At 50.3% G+C, this 18,998-nt stretch overlaps 3 protein-coding genes across 4 annotated transcripts; 2 read left to right on the top strand and 1 right to left on the bottom strand.

Moving 5' to 3' along the window:
* The first annotated feature begins 4,300 nt into the window (after nucleotides 1-4,300).
* On the top strand, nucleotides 4,301-9,487 carry LOC112873890 (embryonic stem cell-specific 5-hydroxymethylcytosine-binding protein). Of its 2 annotated transcripts, none has more exons than XM_025936982.1 (8): nucleotides 4,301-4,663; nucleotides 4,749-4,935; nucleotides 6,346-6,431; nucleotides 7,038-7,150; nucleotides 7,235-7,300; nucleotides 7,373-7,479; nucleotides 7,799-7,864; nucleotides 8,708-9,487. In XM_025936982.1, exons 1-8 carry the CDS (start codon nucleotides 4,527-4,529, stop codon nucleotides 9,197-9,199), a joined length of 1,254 nt encoding a protein of 417 aa, XP_025792767.1. In that variant the 5' UTR covers nucleotides 4,301-4,526; the 3' UTR covers nucleotides 9,200-9,487. The 2 variants fall into 2 exon arrangements, with proteins under 2 accessions (XP_025792767.1, XP_025792768.1); XM_025936983.1 differs by having other exon boundaries at nucleotides 8,714-9,487.
* Nucleotides 9,488-11,428: 1,941 nt separating this feature from the next.
* Nucleotides 11,429-13,611, top strand: LOC112872701 (calcium-dependent protein kinase 9-like). The gene is made up of 4 exons (XM_025935772.1): nucleotides 11,429-12,101; nucleotides 13,016-13,162; nucleotides 13,275-13,430; nucleotides 13,547-13,611. Exons 1-4 carry the CDS (start codon nucleotides 11,429-11,431, stop codon nucleotides 13,609-13,611), a joined length of 1,041 nt encoding a protein of 346 aa, XP_025791557.1.
* A 982-nt stretch (nucleotides 13,612-14,593) lies between these two features.
* Nucleotides 14,594-18,872, bottom strand: LOC112875438 (calcium-dependent protein kinase 9-like). Its single transcript, XM_025939291.1, has 5 exons — nucleotides 17,185-18,872; nucleotides 15,859-16,155; nucleotides 15,482-15,765; nucleotides 15,160-15,390; nucleotides 14,594-15,076 (listed from the first exon to the last, which is right to left on the bottom strand). Exons 1-5 carry the CDS (start codon nucleotides 17,960-17,962, stop codon nucleotides 14,930-14,932), a joined length of 1,737 nt encoding a protein of 578 aa, XP_025795076.1. The 5' UTR covers nucleotides 17,963-18,872; the 3' UTR covers nucleotides 14,594-14,929.
* Nucleotides 18,873-18,998: the final 126 nt, after the last annotated feature.

Below are 18,998 nucleotides of genomic sequence, written 5' to 3' on the forward strand. Positions count from 1 at the left end.
TCGCAAAACTCTTTCTGTCTCTCCTTGCAAAACCAACCTTTTGCAGCCAATCTATGGTCGTAGCATATTTGTTATAATTTGTCGGTTTACGGATACCGTGATGAAAGCATATAAAGGTGTGTTCCATGTTTTGAACGTGTACGTGGCAAGTTTTTTCGATCGATCCATGTAAAACATTAAAATCAGTGTTTGCCTATAATTCTAGATATGTCCAAACTCGACAAAAAAGAGGTTTTCTGTACAACTAGATACAATACGGTTTGTTTTATCTGTCCATTCATTGTTTGAAATTTATGCGTGGCCAGCAGAAAAAAATAGTTAGCGGAAATGATGTTTCACTTGAGTCTTAAAGCTTTAGAGAAAAAAGAATAGTGACTAGCCGCTTGTGTGCATGATGCCGCTGCTATATGTGGTGGATGGCGCATTTGATATATATAGAACATCAAGAGAAACAAAGCTGCAAAATGTGTGTTGATGATGCTCGTGGAACCATGGAGAAAAACATGGAGCCCCCATATAAACCATATTCGCCCCTAATTAGAAAAATAACTTAGCAAAGGCATTGCCACTATGTGCCATTGTAATAACAAATTATCTCATTTCTCTACCTTTTGCAACGGGAGATTTTATTTTTCCTTTCGCCACACAAATTAAGTTTAGTTACATAATACCACTTAAAAATCCATGCACTAAATATTACTGCCGAGCACCAACTACTTTGATGTGCCATTTACAGTTTGCGTAAACTTTACGTGCAAAGGTGCTGAGTTCACAACTAACATTCAAAACACCACACGTGTAGCCACGTGGAGTGCATAGCATCTGCGCAATGAAATCCGTGTGCGAAAAGCAAATTTTGCACATGCGCGGCCGCCTGATCACGTTCTGACGGACACGGTCCATGCTAAGCATGCCAACTGACCAAAATGATTTGTTTTTATCTCCTCAGAAAAGATGTGATTTGACTGCTTATAGCTTGGCTCTATGGTCTAGAGAGACGGACGAATTAATTCTGACTAAAGTGTGACGCTAGGCTATATCATACACTTTTAAAAGTACAGTAGCTAATCTAGTTGCCTAAACTATAACAACGGTCGTAAGCTTGTTTGTTTGGATACCAGAGTGTTGAAGGGAAAAAGGGAGTGATGGAGATTGCTTGAAGCAAAAGTCCAGAGACGTTCGTATATAAATCATGCTGCAAGTTGCATTGTTTGGCTAGATTAGTCTAAAGTTCATCCTTAGCCAACCAGCTGTACGTACAAGCCTTGCAAAGCAGCAAGCATCTGAATCAAAGTTTGCAACTTTAATTCGTTCTTCGAAAAAATTAATGAGAACTATCAGTTGCCAAAAACACATGTTCAGTCCTATACTAGAAGTTAATTAACACGCCCCTCATTTATTTATGTAATTATTAGTATTTTTGTTATCTTGACAGCGTCTCAATATTTACCATAAATTTAGGCACAGATGAATGCTGTGTGCCCCCCCCCCCTTTTGTTAAATTTAAAAAATGCTCTTCATGTATGTATATGATCTTGATTTAATGATTTTCTTCCCCGCAGTTTCGATTATGCACCGATGTTAATTATGCTGTCAATGGCTAATTCGATGACTCTATGGATTTGCTCCATTTTGCTACAAGGATTTTAGAAAACAATAATTCACTTGGCAGGTATAGATTGGAAGATGCAGGCCCCCGGGGCCTCCTAGCAGTTTTATTATCAACCCTGACGAACGGGATGGCCCCCAGAGTGCGGGCGAGATCCGAGAATCTGACCATAGCTTATTTTAGTCCCGAGATTAGGCATGTCGTCCGCCGTGGGCCCGGCATGTCGGCGTGAGCGTGACCTTGGTTCGTCTCTTTCCCTGACCCCAGAGAACACGATCCGTTCCACTAGCCTTTGCTCTGTCTGTGCATTCATGGCTTAATGGGCAATCATGACGGTGCAGCCATCAGGAAGTGGGTTTTTGCAAAAGCGACGTGATTACCATCACAGGATCCCCAAGGGTTTCCCTCAAACGAGAGTGCATTGCTTTCCAAATCAAATTTCCAGTTGACTGATGGCGCTCTCGCGCAGAATCAGAAGTTCAGAACCACCCAATAGCTCCAAGTCCCAGGGTTCCACAAGAACAAAGCGATAAATGGACAGCGGCCAGCCGACCAGAGTGCCTGATCGATCCGTTTCGGCCTCGCTGACGCGCTCATCTTTATCCGCGGACAGCGACGCCTCGTCCGGAAACCCATCTGTTGAGTTGTTGAAGGAGGCGGTTCGTTGCGCTTGGGAAAGCGACTCTGGAGCAAAGATGGGAACGGATAAACTATCCGCGGATATTGCCTCTGAATATCTATACCCGTGACCTATAAACTATATCCGAACCCATACCCATTACCCATAACGGATAGCAAAACGTATTTATATCCGTTACCCGCGGGTAACGGATATCCGCGGATATATCTGTACGGGGGTCGGCGCTGGGGCCTGGGGGGCCTGGCACGGGCGGTGGCAGGGGTGGGGGGGGGGGGGGGACGGAGCTGGGGCCTGAGGGCCGGATCTGCCGCCGCCGGGGGGGAGCTCCCGCGCGGGGGACGGCGCTATGGCCTGGGGGCCGGATCCCGGCGCAGGGGGGGGACGGAGCTGGGGCCTGGGGCCGGATCGCCGCCGCCGGGGGGGGGGGGGTCGGGGGGTGCGGGTGGAGTGCTTGGCGCGGGTGGACCGGGGGGGGGGGGCGCTCCAGCGGCGGGGGACGGAGGGGTCGGCGGCCGGATTCCGCGGGGACGGGGGGCGGGAGAGGGGGGGGCTAGAGTGGAAATAACGGGTATATATATGATTTCTATCTGGACCCACATGTCAGATGCAGATTTCGAATTTCGGGTATGGATAGCAATTTTTGTTACCCGTTTAAAAAATATCCGTGGATATTTTTTTATTATCCGTACCCGTATCTGTAGATATGAAATAGTACCCAAACCTATATCCAACAGTTTTTTTACCCGCGGTTTCGCGGATAATTCGTGTCCGTTGCCATCTTGCTCTGGAGCGCTGGAGGCACGGCCCAAGCTGCATCCTCCAACGCCCACCACGGGCAGTGTGTGTGGCTGCTACTGCCTAGGCTGGAGCATGAGGTTTGAGCTGGGCTGCTCGTGCACTCGCTGCTGCGGTCGGCGTCGGTCGGCAGAGACCGACGGCGACGCCGCCGGCGCCATTAATCAAACCGCGAGAAAGCGCCAGCAAATCCAAAAGCTCGACGACAGCACGCGTGGCGTGGTTGCGCGGAGCAGGCCGGACGGCGACGTCAGGGATCGGACCAGCTCGCCACGCAGGCCGCCGTCACGATGATGCGACGCCGCCACGGCCGCTGGTTCGGCGCCGGGACGGAGGAGAATCGGAGCGACGACGACACGGGATCGCAGATTCTTCAGCCGCCGTGCTACCGGCGCACGGGAAGCGGCAGGTTCCGAGGGAGGGGATGAGGATGGATCGCCACCCGCGCCGCGCATCGGTCTCAACCCGCCGAGCACCCCGGCAGCCGGCAGCGGAAGGAGCGAGAGCCGTGCGCGCCGCCGCCACCCGAGCTCGGCCGCCGCTCCGTCGGGCTACGCGGAGGGGGGGATCTGACAAGGGCATCGCCACATGCACGTCGCCGTTCGCCGTGCCACGTCCCCTGCGCCCGATGCATCGTACTGCGCTGCGGCGTGTTTTTTTCTGGGTGTCATCGGCTCATCGCTGTCACCTTTTCCGGGAGTACCAAGCCTATGGGCCAGCGCAGATCCCCTGCATGTTCCCTCATGCAGCGTCGCGTTCCGGCCTGAAAGGTGCCGCCGAATAACCTGTGCCGCTCAGCAGTGCCAGCAGGACTCTCGACAATGCCCATAAAAAAAAGGATTCTCGACAATGCAAAAAACGTCCATGTTTGATGAAAAATTATACATCTCCTGTAGATTTTTCGAATTACTCCGTATGTGGTTACAGCACAGTGACATTTTTCTTGGCTTGGAGTTTCATATACTCCGTACTTCTCTGTTGAAAATTTTCGCGTTTCGGAAAAAAGAGAGAAAAAGTTCGAAGGTCTAAGCATTTCCCATTCTGGGCTGGGGCGAACACTTGTACCAAGGCCACCCTTAAAATACTTACCGGGTCGGATTTTATGGGCTGAGATAGGCCGTCGATCCGCTTCGGCCCAAGACATCCAAAGACTAGACAGCCCTTTTAACGAACCAGGTTTCTCTCTGCTAGGCTGGAGGCCTGCTAATCCCATTCCCCCCCCTCCCCCCAAACCCACGAAGCCCAACACGATTCACGAGGCGCCGCGCAACACACCGAGCGAGACGGGCGGCGACGGGAGTGCCTGGCTTTGGCTCGGTTTCCCCCGCGCGGAATAAACTACTGATTTCCCCTTTCCCGCGCCCCAACTCCGGCCAGGTCGCCGCCGCCCGCTCCGCTCCCCCCAAACCCTCGTAGGCTCGTAGCGAGGACCCCGAGGAGCATCAAACACCACCGCCGCAGCACCGTCGAGTCCAGCCCCCGATGTGCGGCAGGGCCCGGTGCACCCTCAGCGCGGCGCAGGCCGCCAGGGCCTTTGGCTTCCCCACCACCACCGCGGCCGCCGGTCCCGGCGGCGGCGCAGGGGATGCCCCCGCCGTGCGGACGCTCGACCTGGACCGGTAGGACCATTCTCGAGGTACGGGGGGAGTCTTCGCCCGGTCAGCTGTGTCTCTTACTCAGGTTCCCGGTTCTGTTGGGGCGCAGGTTTCGGCCGTCGTACAACGTGTCCCCGGGGGCGTACCTGCCGGTGGGCACAGTGCGGGCGCAGCCGGCGGCCGGCGGCGACGGAGGACGAGCGGATGACGGGGCGGAGCCGGTGATCCAGTGCATGAAGTGGGGGCTGGTGCCCAGTTTCACCGGCAAGACCGAGAAACCCGACCATTTCAGGATGGTATGTATAGCCTTGCGAATTGGCTGCTTCATCGTCTCGACATTTGTGTTCTTACACCTAAATTGAAAATATTTCCTTTGCTTAAAGTTAGCTTATGATGATAATACAGGGAGAAATCAAATCTAAAGAACTGTTAGGAGAATGGAATTAAAAAGGGTACAAAGTAGGTCTTGTTTTTGTCATGTTTTAGCATTTACATTGTAGCTTGGCATTTAATGTAATTTTCCTTCTTCCTAATTTTGACATTAGCAATGTGTGGCTAAAATATTGGTAGGTTAAGTACATTATATTTTTGAAAATAATGTGTGAAGTACTGAACTTTATGTGCAACCAATGTGTGTGAAGCACTTCTTAACACTTATTAAGGGCCTGTTTGGATGTGCTAAAGTTGAGTGCTAAACTTTAGCACCTATTAGCACTTATACTCTTGCTAATGTTTTTGAGTCTTGCCTAAAGTTTAGCCCACCCCATTAGCACTCCTGTTTGGATGGTCTAGTGCTAAACTTTAGCACTTGGATCCTAACACCCCCTAATGTTGAGAGTACACATTAGAGTTTGCAGAAATTTAAAGGTGTACATTGTGAATTTATGATATTGACCATGTAAGAAGAATCTAATTTTCTTCATAGTGTATAGAAGACTTCCTACTTCGTCATTTAATTGGTTGCCCATCCAAAATTACTGCTGCTACATTTGCCAGTCCAATTTTTTACCTCTACTCATTGCAACCTTAATCTACTTATCCCTGTCAATTTCCATGTTCTCTTTCTATTTTCCTCTGCTTTAATCAGTACTTTTGTCCTGCTCTTCTTCTTCTTCCAAATGTTCACCGGATTCGGCACAGCCCCAGGTTAGATTATGGTCAAGTAAATGTAACACATAGGAATCACCATGGAGGGATATGGGACCACTCTGGACCAGCACTGGTCAGACTCGTGGCATTTGCAGCTGCAATTTTGCAGTTGTGGGAGCTATAAAGTGATTTCGATTATTGTGATGTGAGAGCTGGACAAAAGGCTACCCCAACTTGCTTGGGACAAAAGGCTAAGTTGTTGTTTGTTTGTTGTTTGTTTGATGTGAGAGCTGGAGATCGATGGTAATCGATTTGGAAGGCTTGAAAAGAGTTTCCATGAAAGCTGGAAAAGAAAGAGAACATGCCAAAAAAAAGTGGAAATGACAGTTGGTATCCGATTTTAGGGTGCTTAGGTAGACATAAAAATTGCAGACAAATTGTAGAATCTGTAATTCATGTCTAGCTACATGGCCACATTTGTAATATCCATCTGTAAAAGTTTTCATCCAAATTGAGTTATTAGTGCTATTTCCATTTCATGACTCTATTTTTTTCATTCAGTAATTGATCCTATCCTTTTTTTTGGATTGATTGATTTAATTGGTTTTTCCATGCAGTTCAATGCCAGATCAGAGTCTGTAAAAGAAAAGGCTTCATTCCGGCGATTAATCCCAAAGAATAGGTGCCTTGTTGCAGTAGAAGGGTATGGAAATATGGCCGATGCTGGTCTTTGCAACTTCTATTAATGCAATGCCACATCTGCATTCTCCCTCTCTCCTCCCTCTCCAAGTGCTATTTGGCGTGTCCCAAAAAATTCTTCCAAATCGGACACCCGCACCCAAGTCAGACACCAACACCCACACCAGTGTCCCTGTAATACTGTCTGGAACACTTCCTGGCTCTTGTTCTACACTTGTACTACTGGACCAAGAATGAGTGCACACTTTATAAAATAATTTATGTTAATCTAGTCAGATTCAGTATGAATGATTCATACAAAAAAAAGGTTACAATCTTATATTTCACAAACATGGTGATTCCACTTGCAAATTGCAATCATATAATAACATGTATATTCCAGTTTTTGCTTATCACTCTTGCATGTAGGGAAAATCTTATTATGCTTCGCTTATGTAGTGTATTATTGTTTATACGCTGTACCATGAGCCTTCCATTTATAAACAGATAACAATTTACTTCACTCTGTGTATGCTTTTGTTGCAGTCTGCATTTGGACTTCCTGTGAAGAGAAAACATAATCTGTTGAGTTATATTGCTTTATTGATCATGCATTAGCTTATGGATTTAGGTTCTATGAGTGGAAAAAGGATGGATCAAAAAAGCAGCCATACTACATACATTTTCAAGATCATAGGCCTCTTGTCTTTGCGGCCCTTTATGACACGTGGACAAATTCAGAAGGTTAGGATGCTTATTTTTTGCAACATTACTTTTACATTTTTTGAAAAAAAAACATTTACCAGTATTGTCTACTCTTTGCCTTAGGAGAGATCATCCATACGTTTACCATTTTGACTACTCGCGCCTCAACTTCTCTAAAATGGCTTCACGGTTAGTGATCCTACTCTTATCTCCAGTATCTCTGACTTCAAATTTACATCTGAGTGTGGTATGTTGTGGCAGATAGAATGCCTGTGATCTTAGGCGATAATGACTCTGTTAACGCTTGGTTAAATGATGCTTCTGTAAAGCTTGAAGAAATTACTGCACCTTACGAAGGAGCTGATCTTGTAAGTCCGTGTTATGCATTGTGCTACTACATATCTCCTTGCAGTGCTGGTGGAGGTACTTGCCTGGCCTGGTTCTGTGGGCCCCCGACTATAAAGGTTAATTCAGTGTGTGTGTGTGGGTGTGGGGGGGGGGGGGGGAGGAATTAACTATTATTTGTTCTTTACCCTGAGAAAGCTACATTTCCAAGCACTAGATAAGTTAATGTTTCTGTTAAGATCTTTTCTGTTAAGATCTTTTCTCGTTAAATTATGCTAGTAGCAAATTTCTATTTCTCTTGAAATTTTAATGGTATAATTATATTGATGGATCTATCTGTAGGTTTGGTATCCAGTGACACCGGCAATGGGTAAAACATCTTTTGACGGTCCTGAGTGCATCAAAGAGGTAAAAATACTCTGCAATAGTAGGTGTTGGATGGAGGATGCGAACTGTGAGGGAGTGAACTGACGACGTCAAAATGTACATCTGCTCTCACTTTCATTCTTGAAGGTTATGTAGTGTAATGGTAAGCTCCCCAGTTGAGGGAGACACCAACCAGGGTTCAAATCCTGGTGACATAAAAAAAAATTCCCCTCGCTGGCCATCCAAAAAGTAGTGGCAGGGCACCGGCCTGTGTCACCTGTGGTTGGTTTGGACCCTCCTACCAGGGGGTAGTTGCAGTGGTCACCAACTCAGTGGGTCATGGTCGGCCCAGGTTACGGTGCGGCCCTATAGGGTGAAGTTGGGATTTGGGGGTTTTCTCGGCCGGTTTGGCTAAGGTTTCTTCTCAGTTATAGTGCCGCGGGGGCGGTCTTTCCCCCGTAGGTCAATTTTTTTTAGTTGTCGTGGACCTTAGTTAGGTCATATTAAAATGCGAGTTTCTGCGGCCGCATGTTGAACCTCCATTAAAGATAAAAACACAGTTCGTATTTGTGGAAGATCATTGATTTCATCCGCTACCCCTTACCCCTAAGTACAATGAGACATTTGATGAACATTTTATGTTATATTTTGTAGTTACATGTAATATCTGAATATACAACTGTTGGTTTCCTTCAACACTAAGAGGTAGTGTGTGAAATATTTAATGTTGACACGATTGTGTTCTAAATAAAATTTGACTTTTGCCCTGTCATCAATGCTACAGTTTAGTAGCTTTGTGGCTCAGTCATTAGGCTTTGATGACAGTGCTTGGATTTATAAGAAGCAACAACACATGCTATGATTAATTTTTGACAATCTGCCAAGTTTCAGGTGCGTATGGGACCAAGTGAAAAGCCAATTTCAAAATTTTTCACCAAGAAATCTACTGCTCACGATCAATCAGTGAAACCTGAAAAAACAACTTCGGAGTTTGCAGAAACACATGCTTCCAGAGCTTCAAAGGTGGAATGCGATGAGTCTGTAGAAAATCAACCAGAGGATGTCAACCAACAAAAGTCTGGAGAGAAGCAAACTACTTCTAGTACTGTCAAAGATGAACCTGTCAGCTTGGAACACCAAGTTTTTGGAAAACCTCAGAGCATTAAGGATGAAGATACTTTGACATCGACTGATATTACTATCGGGAAACAAGATGATTTGGGGATCAAGAGAAAGATCAAGGATACTGAAGTTAAAGCAGAGATGGAGAACAGTGGCTGGTCACGCTCACAGCCTACAACTACAAAGAAGGCTAAAGGTGCGAAAGTTGCTTCAGATGGCCAGCCATCGCTGCTTTCGTATTTTGCAAGGAAGTAGTTTGGCATGAATTTATCTGCATTTTGCGTAGCTGTGCCTGTGCAGAGTAACCGGACGCTTGCTTATCCTCCGTGCTTAGGTCAACTTCATGTTTCCTTTTGTTTCTTCTCCAATGCCCGGCACGGCTGTTGGCTGTTGCAGCGCCCTTCCTGACGTAGCCTGTGTATGTTGCCGCCAGGCATGAATGCATGATGGTTGTAGATAATCTGTAGTTGTGCCAAAATTAGACAGGCGTATGGCTAATGTTTGTAGTTTGCATGTTTGCAAGTGCAAGAGACAAGAAGTCGACATGTTGGTGCATACTAGATATTTTAGATAATAGTAGTCGGGACGTAGGCTACGATATTGTGCATAGTAATGGTGTTCACCAAGGACCTTTGGGTTCACGATCTGAGGCACATGCACCACGATCCACGAAGCACGGGTTTAAAAGATCGCAGATAGACATGAGTGTTGGAGTTCAGATGTTCCGTCAGGGTTTTGAGTTTAACTGAAATCTGATTATTTGACAAAACTGGCTGACTCGACGTTTCTGTCGAATCGGTTACACAAGGCTAACTCTCCTTATAACAGGAAAAGTATCGCAAAAAGGGAGAAAAAATAGACTTCTTCCTAAGAATCAAGTGAGCCACTATCATACGGCTTTGCGACGTGTTTGAAACTCTCAAAATCCGAGGAAATTTTGAACTAATAGGGCTTTAATACAAGGGAAAAGTTCGGTTTACGCTTTTGAACTATCGCAAAAATCCGATTTTTAATCTTAAATCTGGTTTTTGTTTTGTAGTTTAAGGTTGAAAATTGAACTTTTGCCATATCCGGTTAAGGTTGAAAATCGGACTTTTGCGATAGTTCAAAGATGTAAACCGGACTTTTCCCTTATATTAAAGCCCTATATATAAGTTCAAAATTTCCTTGAATTTTGAGAGTTTCAAACACGCTGCACATGAACTTAGAAAATGCATGAACTGTTTTGTTTAGATCCATGAACTTTGAAAATGCATTTCACAGGAATTTTCAAAAAGGCGCTTGACTGTGTTAGTGGCACTGGACATGCACAATGCCATCCTGCGGCGGGAGCGGGGCTGGCCCTGCCACGTGCCTGCGGCTAGAGGCCCTTCGCGGGTCTCCAGCCCACCTACCAGCATTTAATGCGGTAGCTGGGCCGGGCGCGCCCAAGTCAAAAAGAGCGGCCTGCTGCTGGCATACGGGACAGGTAGGCTGACACCACGGTAAGTCTGCCTGATCTGAAGGCGGCGCGCCGTATCACCGTGCACAGTGCGCGGGCGGCGTGCAGTCCCGTCGCGGCGCTGCGCGCGTGATGATGGTCTGTAATAGGCGAGCCAAGGCGTGCGCTGCAACAGTGCGCACGCAACGGGTCAGCGCAGTTTCTCCGCCTGACAGAAGGCTACATCCCGACAGTGACAACACGGCTTCGCTGTTGGGCAACACTGACACCGGACACTGTGCAAGACAAGGCTGTACACAGCCATATCCTGGCTATGGATACGCACATTAACTTCCCGATAGAGAAGACTACGGAGAGGAGCTGGAAATGAAGATCTCCACATCTCTCATAGAGCAGGCTCCTGTTGGCCGGGCCCACCTGTCGGGGCCCCGCACAGTGTAAGCACTCCCCTTGGACTATAAAAGGGAGAGTGTACTCGTTAGAAGACAAGGTTCTTACACACACGCGTTCACGCTGCTCTCCGTTCAGACTTGCATAGTCAATACAACACTAAAGTGGACGTAGGGTATTACGATCCGGCGGCCCGAACTACTCTAATTCCTTGCGTCCTTCCTGTAGTCATCCGCACATCGATCGAGCGCTCCTAGTCTCCTCCAAACCCATCTGTATTCCAAATTATACATTGTTTTGACTTTTCCATTCTAGTTACATGGTTTTACATAGTGTCTATCGAATCAACCTATAATTTGAAACGGAGGGAGTAGCCTGTAAAATCCTAAAGCAGTTTGAATCCTGGATTGTAGTACAGTAGATTCATACAAGCTGATACAAACTGAGGTGAGACGGCTCATGAGAGATTTTGCACAATCAGAGGTCTATGGATATAAAAAGTTGGACCACAGTCTGGAGTATTCGTTCGGACCACAAATTCGGATCCGGTCGGCGCTCGGTAGCACCAAATCGTAATCATTCCCTTGCGGCATCGATCCACTGCATGCAGTCGTAATAGTGATCCAAGAGATCGTTCCCATACATAAAGATATATGGGGAACGCGTGCTGCCGTGCGAGCTCCGCCGCCGTCGCCTCCGCTCCTGCACGGGAGCGGCAGCGGCAGCCATCGGAACCTCCGGGTGTGCCCGACTGGACCGAGGTGGTGCCGCTGTTCCGGGAAGGCGTCCGCGGCCACCCGACCGTCAAGGAGCGCTACGTCTTGGAAGAGTTGCTCGGCGTCGGCGGTTTCGGCGTGGTGTGGCTCGCCGTCAGCAGGAATACGACTTCTACTACTGGCGCCGGTGAGTCGACGTCGGCGCGCAGGGATCCGGAGCCGCGGCGGCGGCGGCGCGTAGCGTGCAAGACCATCCCCTGGAGCAGCCTCAAGCAGGCGGAGACGGTGGAGGTCCTGCGGCGGGACTCGGGAGCTGTCGATCATGGCGTCCCTGCCGCGCCACCCGGCGCTGGTGCGGCTGCACGAGGTGTACGAGGACGAAAGCGCGGCGCACCTGGTGATGGACCTGACAGGATCGGGCGGCGGGGGGCGTGGACGGAGCACCGGGCGGCGGGGGTGGCGAGGGCGCTGGTGGAGGCGGTGCGGGCGTTGCACGGGGCGGGGACCATGCACCGGGACCTCAAGCCCGACAACCTGATGTTTAGCGGCCATGGCGCGGAGGAGCAGCTCAAGGTTATCGACTTCGGCTTCGCCATCAGCTTCCGGCCAGGTCGGAGTATATCACATGCCCCGATGCCCGGGTTCTTGCACCACGCATTAAGTTCGTCTGTTTTTTTACTAATTAATACGTTCCTTTACTTTTAGTGACTGCATGCATGAACTATATATTTTCTTTCTTTCCCATACGAATTTCACTGGGGTAGCAATACCATGGACTATTTCGGGTGCGTTCCAAACGCCTTCAACCGGGTTCGGCTCTCGTACTATTCATATATTGTTCATCACTGTAGCGTGATGCCGGTGAAGAAAAAAGTCAGCTTCCCTGGTTTACACCTCTCCCTCAATTCATTTTGCTTCTCATATATTCTGCGTTCGGGCTTCTTGCTACAGTAGTGCCGCACGGTGACAATCACTGCAGTAGAGAGCTGACGCCGAAGCCTGGTTGGGCCCTGCTAAAGAGGGCCTTCACACGTTCAGTTCAATTTCATATGACATGTCCATGCATGTGTTGCGTATATGATAGGAAATGATAAGAAAATGCTAGCAAGTGGAGATGTAGCAGTTACCACTATTATTTCTTCTACTATGAACAATATTGAACGAATGCATGGCTCGTGCAGTCGCTTCTCCCTTGTACAAGTGGAGATGGCCCTTTTTATTACCTGTTCTTCTATGAACGTTAGTAAACGAATACATACAGTTAGCCTTATCTATTCATGCGTACTGTGCAAATGTCAATCTTTATCTTTTCTTTTTTGAAAGAAAAGGTAGCCTTTGAATTTGTAAACGAGTGGCTTTTGCTTTTGAATCTTTTATTTGTGTTGATTTTCACCAGATGCAAACCGTCCAATTAACTAAAATTTATAGCACGGACGCGGGCACCATCCACGCACACCATAATACCATATACAAGATCATATCTAAGGCAATTTTTTGCAAATGGATGTGTGGCGCTGCGCGCAGGTGAGACCTTCACGGACGAGGTGGGCAGCTTCCCGTACATGGCGCAGGAGGTGTTCGCGCGAAGCTACGGGCCGGAGGCTGGCGTCTGGAGCGCCGGGGTCGTCGTCTACCAGCTGCTCTGGGGACGCCACCCCTTCCCAGCTCCTGGTCAGTGCTCCCGGCCGGTCGGTGCTCGTCGCCGCCGCATCGCACATATATATCTAATCCAGAGCATAATGCCAGTCGCTGTCATTGTCAATTAATAATTTAATATCCATAGACGACACCTGCAAGGGGCAGAGGAAGGCGACCCTGCGCGGCGCGGCGGACGTGGACGGGCACCCGTGGCCGCTCGTCTCCGGCGGCGCCAGGGGCCTCGTGCTGGCGATGCTGGAGCCGGACCCGAGCAGGCGCCCCACCGCTCTCCGGCTGCTCGGTACGTTAACGGGCGTGCGAAGATTCTGGAAGGTGTTCCGGTTGCGTTGTCTTGCCTGCACCTACACCATCTTCAGTGTTAGATCTTCACCCTTTGCCATTTTGCCTCCGTGACAGAGCACCCGTGGCTGAAGGCGGCGGCGATCGCGTCCGAGGCACCTGCTCCACGTGGTCTTATTTGATCTCCATCAACGTTTGCTACATTTTTATCCAATATTTTGTATAGCGAAGGTTTGTAATAACTAACAAAGGCTAAGTCGTCCATCGATGTTACAATAATGTGGTGTCAATTTTTAATAACTCAAGCTCTCCCTATGAAAGGAGTGCTATTGTAAGTATGTGACATAGGCCCAGGGACGGATTTAGGGGGGAGGGATGCAGGGGGCTCCAGCCCCTCCTCCTGTCAAGAACTCCACTGAAGGTAAAGGGAAAGGAGAAGGAGAAGGGAGGGGAAAAGAAGAAGAAAAAAGAGAGAAAGGGTGGAGATGGAGGAAGGAGGAGGGAGCCCCTAAACTCTAAATCTGCCTTCGCTACTTAGCTCTATTTGGAGGGGTTAAAATTAAGTGCTAAACTTTAGCGCATACTAGCATTTATACATATGCTAAAATTTTTAAATCTTAACTAAAATTTAACCCATTCCATTAGCATTTCCGTTTGGATGAGCTAGTGCTAAAATTTAGCAATTTCATCCATTAACACAAATGGAACCATAGAGAACCAGTTGGCAGGGAACCCACGTAGCAATAGACTCCTAGGATCCTGATGATGTTCGGTAATTTTGTATCTCTGATATTATGAACTCATTGGCTTCATAATTGTTTCCTTCCTGAAATTTCAGCTGGGGGGATAGCCGCACTGGTCGTAAAGAAATTTTTGCGGGAGCACGCCAAGTTGCATGAAGCGTTGCTGCTGCATTTGCCCGGTGGGCTGAGCTGGGGCCGGTCTGCTAGTATCACCATCAACTTGACTTGTGGCCACGTTGTATTTGCCAGTCGGGCCGAATGGAAATGAGGGCAGGCCCGCCCAACTTTTCTTTATTTTGTGGAACCAACTTGTTTTTGACTCGCCCTGCACGTACGAGGCCAAAACGAGGGAGCAGTTGCTGCTGCTCACACGTTACAAAAAGTCAAAAACCGATAATTAAAAGAAAAAGTGAAAACGTGCTTTGCGTACAAGAACACTGTTACAGAATTAGAGCGTCTGCTGTTATTCTGAAATGAGTCCACCTCATCACGAAACAAATTCTGCAATGGACATTCTGGGGGTACCTACGATTCCTTTGCACGGTACTAGTACTACGTAATTACAGCGAGCACAAAGTTCATAGACAACGATCTGAAAACCTCCACTCAAGTGACAACCCTACCCATCAAGATTCAGATATCCTTCAACAAATATACAGAAAGACAGGCCTATAACCATCAAATTGATGCTGTATGCATCCAAAAAACCAAGCATCGCATCTATCGATCGTTTCCGAGCAATCGCCGTCGGCATCCGTCAGCGCGCCATGCCGAGCGAGCCGTCCTTCATGAGGCTGTTGCTCAGCGTCTTGAACCGCTCCCTCGAGTACTGCCGCGACGCCTTCCTCCAGTCCGTCCCGGCCTTCATCATCGCCACGAACTCGTCGAAGCTGATCCGCCCGTCCTGCGCGACCGGCGACCACAGGGCATATGCTCAGATTATGCACTGTTGCGGAATTCGGATTGCCCGATGAGTGACTGGTGTACCTTGTCGGTGTCGACTTCCCGGAGGACGTTGTTGAGCGCGGCCTCGTCGGTGTGGCCATTCTCGTCGGCGAGCGCGTCGGCCAGCTCGGCGCGCTCGATGTAGCCGCTGCTGTCCTTGTCGAAGAAGAGGAACGCCGTGCGGAGGTGGCCGTCGTTGGAGAGCCGCTGCAGGTGGATGGTGATCGCCACGAACTCGCCGTAGTCCAGGTACCCGTTGCCGTTCACGTCGGCCTGGTCGAATCGGTGGTGGTTAAAGATCGAGGTGGCCCGACGATTAGATGAGATCAGCAATGAGGAAGCAAGGATCATGCTGCGTGCTTACGGCCTCCATGAGCAGCTCCATCTCCGGCTCGGCGAGCTTGGACCCCACCTTCCTGAGCCCGACCTTGAGCTCCTGCAGCGTCACCCTGCCGTCCTTGTCCGTGTCCATGAGCGCGAACATGTCCCGGATCACCTCCACCTCCTCCACCGACAGGTGCTCCGCGATCACCCGCATCGCCTTCTTCTTCAGCTTGTTCATGGCCGAGAACTGCTGCAGCCGCGCGCGCACGACGTCGCCCAGCGGCACGTTCGGCGCCTTCCGCGCGTTCTGCAGCCACGGGTGCTCTGCCCGGCCGCGCACGCCACCAGATCATCATCAGGATCCATGGAGACGACACGGCAGAGGAAGCAACGCAAGCGAAGAGGAGAGCGACCTACCGAGCACCTGCTGCGCGGTGGGGCGCTTCCTGGGGTCCATCTGGAGCATCTGGCGGACGAGGCTCTTGGCGCCCTCGGAGATCCGGGGCCAGGGCTCGCGCTGCAGGTCCAGGCTGCCGCGGAGGATGGCGCGCGCCACGCCCTGCTCCGTCTCCGCCCAGAAGGGCGGCACGCCGCAGAGGAGGATGTACAGGATCACGCCGGCGCTCCAGATGTCCACCTCCGGCCCGTAGTTCCGCCGGAGCACCTCCGGCGCCATGTAGTACGGGCTGCCCACGATCTCCGTGAACCGCTCGCCTGTTTCGCAAGCATCCACAAAAAAAACACTTCATAAGCATCGTCATCAACCGAAATTGATCATAAACTGTCTAGTATTTGTCTGGTGAAAGTAGCAGCCACGAAGCTGCTGAAGAAATTTGTGCCAAGACGTCCCAAAGCGTGGACTTTTTCGTCAGTTTTTCATTTTCAGATATTTTTTGCCAACGTAGTAGCTTGATCTGTTTCGCTGCTGTGATCGCTAGCTGCAGCCACGGTTTCAACTGAGCCTCTTTCACTGGAAACGTCAGGCGCAGCAGATTCCAAGAAAAAAGAAATGGGCTTTCTCAGTCGGCAGGACTTGTTCTTTGCTGCAGTGTTTTCTTCATGCAGTCAGCAGCGATGCTGCTATAGGTTTGGCTATATCAAGGAAGTGAAGAACTGGTATTTACCTGCCATGCACATTTTCTTGCCTACAATTCTTTGGGTTTTTCTTTTCACAAGAAATGTGACAAAGTTAGGTGCAACAAAGTTAGGCAGCTAATGAAAAGTTTCACGACCTCACGAGCTGGATCCCGCACTTTCTCACCGGGATGCACTGAACACTGATAGATGTGTGGGCATCCAGGATTCACACATACAGCATTGTCCTAACATCGATACCGGTAAATCTTCCAAAATTTACAAAAGGGTAGTATAATCCTTTTTGCATAAATATGTTTTTCATTTTTTAAATATTGTTGTAGAGAAAAACCTTCTCCAGCCATCTTATGCAAATGGCAACAGTGAAAGGAAATGTTTCCACAAATAGAAATAAGTCTTGCTAAAACTGTAGAGATTCTTGTAGCACCCAAATTTGGCATGCACACAGCAAAGTTCTTGAAAGGCCCTGAGCATCATGCCGAAGCTAATAAAATTTGCTAAATTTTTCTATCAGTTCGATCCTGGAGGATCATTTTTCGCTATTCGATTAGGAGTGTTACAGCTATCTACTTTGTGGAACACAAGATGACATGTTGAATAGGGGATTGCACGGGCATGCAAATGCAAGCGAGAGAGCAGCAGGCTTACCTGGTTTGAAGAAGACGGAGAGGCCGAAGTCGATTGCCTTGAGCTGCGCTTCCTCGCTCTTGCCGGCATACAGGAAGTTCTCGGGCTTGAGGTCCCGGTGCATCACCCCGTGCGCGTGGCACGCCCGCACCACCTCCGCCACGGTCCTCGCCGCCGCCGCCGCGGCGCGCTCCGTGTACCTCCCGCGCGCCACGATCCGGTCGAACAGCTCCCCGCCGTCGCAGAGCTCCATCACCAGGTGCACGGCCTCGGCGTCCTCGTAGGCGGCCCGGAGGCGCACCAGCGCCGGGTGGTCGGGCAGCGACGCCATGATGGCCACCTCGCGCCGGACGTCCGCCACGTCCACCGCCGTGCGGAGGCGCCGCTTCGGGATGGACTTGCACGCCAGCCGCTCCCGCGTGGCGCGGTCCGTGGCGAGCCGCGTGACGCCGAACTCGCCGCGGCCGAGCTCGCGGCCCAGGTGGTACTTGTCCGTCACGCGCAGGCGCGGGTGGTGCGGCACCACGCCGTCCAGCACGCGCGCCGCCGTCGCCCCGCCGCCGCCGCGGGACGCCCCCTGCTGCCCCGGCGGCGGCGCCCAGTCGTACGGGTTGGCCTTGGGCTTAGCCTTGGGCCTCGGCTTTGGCTTCGCCCTCGGGCTCGGCTCTTGGCTGGTCCCCTGGCTGCTCGGAGGCGTCGACGGCCTCTTGGTGGCTCCTTGTGGCGCCGCTTTAGCAGATGCTGCTTCAGGCTGATCAGGGGAGGTGGAGGTGGTGCCGCAGAAGCACACGTTGCCCATGGCGCCTCGCTCCCGGTAGAAGCTTCTAGAACCTTCTGGTTACAGCAGCTAGTGTGGAAGAATTGCTGTTATGCGCTGCAGTATAGCTCGATCCTCTCTCTGCGCTACTCCCCTTGCTCATGAAATCAGCTCAAGGCTGTTCTGTCTCCAGCCCGTATGTATACCTGCGGCAGCGCCTTGTCTCTCTCCTCTCTGCTGTCTACTGGAGCAGTTGTGCATTGAGGGAAATATCTCTCACCTTTTCTCTCTGTCTCTCTGTTCCAACCTCTCACACCTTCCCTCTGCGTCTCTCTCTACATATGAAAGCGAAAAGATTTGGTTGGTGCAGCGTCGACTGTGTAAACAGTTGCGGCGAAGGGACTCAAGAGGAGGGATGAGTTAATGAGCGAGGCAGCTCGCGGGAGGGAGGATTGAGAAACGGTCGCGGGAGGGAAGAAGTCCAGCTATCCAAAGTACGCAGCGACGACGACAGCTCGGGACGAGAAAGGGGAGGAAGAAGAAGGAGAAGCTAAGCACACTGCACACGCAGCTTTGATCAACCGTAAACAATACAGTTAGAATCCCGTCAATAATAAAAATATAACGATCGGGATGATGATCGGTGAGAAGGGGCCGTCCGGAGGCTTTGCTTCGAGCTCACGTCGTTTCGATGGAGGGGAGGGATCATGGCCGGGTCGCGAAAAAAAGGCGCGAGGGGAAGGGGGTTTGATTCCGGGGGCGTGGAGAGAGAGGGATGGAGGGAGGGACCGCAGGCCAGGCCCTTGTGAAGCGAAGCGCGACCCGGCTGGGACACGACAGCTTTCCAAGGCTGCCGGCGGCGGCGTCTCTCCCCTTGCCGGCTGGGACACGCACGGGCATGATCTCCTGGTCTGGTCTGGTCTCCGGTGGTGGGCGAGGCGAGGGAAATGGGCATGTGCCTGGGGCTCCGGGCTCGGGCGACACCATCACCGTGGCTCGCGTCGATCCAATGAGTTGGTCCGGTCCGGGGTTGCCTCGCTCAGCCTACTATAGTCTATAGCTGCCACCGTACGTCTCG

This window comes from Panicum hallii, chromosome 9, assembly GCF_002211085.1.
Source record: "Panicum hallii strain FIL2 chromosome 9, PHallii_v3.1, whole genome shotgun sequence".
NCBI classification, from domain to species: Eukaryota; Viridiplantae; Streptophyta; class Magnoliopsida; order Poales; family Poaceae; genus Panicum; species Panicum hallii.

Coding starts and splice junctions, on each gene's coding strand:
- LOC112872701 (XM_025935772.1), top strand. CDS start 11,429: ATGGGGAACGCGTGCTGCCGTGCGAGCTCCGCCGCCGTCGCCTCCGCT. Junction 12,102..13,015: donor CGCCATCAGCTTCCGGCCAG/GTCGGAGTATAT, acceptor CGCTGCGCGCAG/GTGAGACCTTCACGGACGAG. Junction 13,431..13,546: donor CACCGCTCTCCGGCTGCTCG/GTACGTTAACGG, acceptor CCTCCGTGACAG/AGCACCCGTGGCTGAAGGCG.
- LOC112873890 (XM_025936982.1), top strand. CDS start 4,527: ATGTGCGGCAGGGCCCGGTGCACCCTCAGCGCGGCGCAGGCCGCCAGG. Junction 4,664..4,748: donor CGGACGCTCGACCTGGACCG/GTAGGACCATTC, acceptor GTTGGGGCGCAG/GTTTCGGCCGTCGTACAACG. Junction 7,301..7,372: donor TTCTCTAAAATGGCTTCACG/GTTAGTGATCCT, acceptor ATGTTGTGGCAG/ATAGAATGCCTGTGATCTTA.
- LOC112875438 (XM_025939291.1), bottom strand. CDS start 17,962: ATGGGCAACGTGTGCTTCTGCGGCACCACCTCCACCTCCCCTGATCAG. Junction 15,766..15,858: donor CACCGCGCAGCAGGTGCTCG/GTAGGTCGCTCT, acceptor GCGGCCGGGCAG/AGCACCCGTGGCTGCAGAAC. Junction 15,391..15,481: donor TGGAGCTGCTCATGGAGGCC/GTAAGCACGCAG, acceptor CGATTCGACCAG/GCCGACGTGAACGGCAACGG.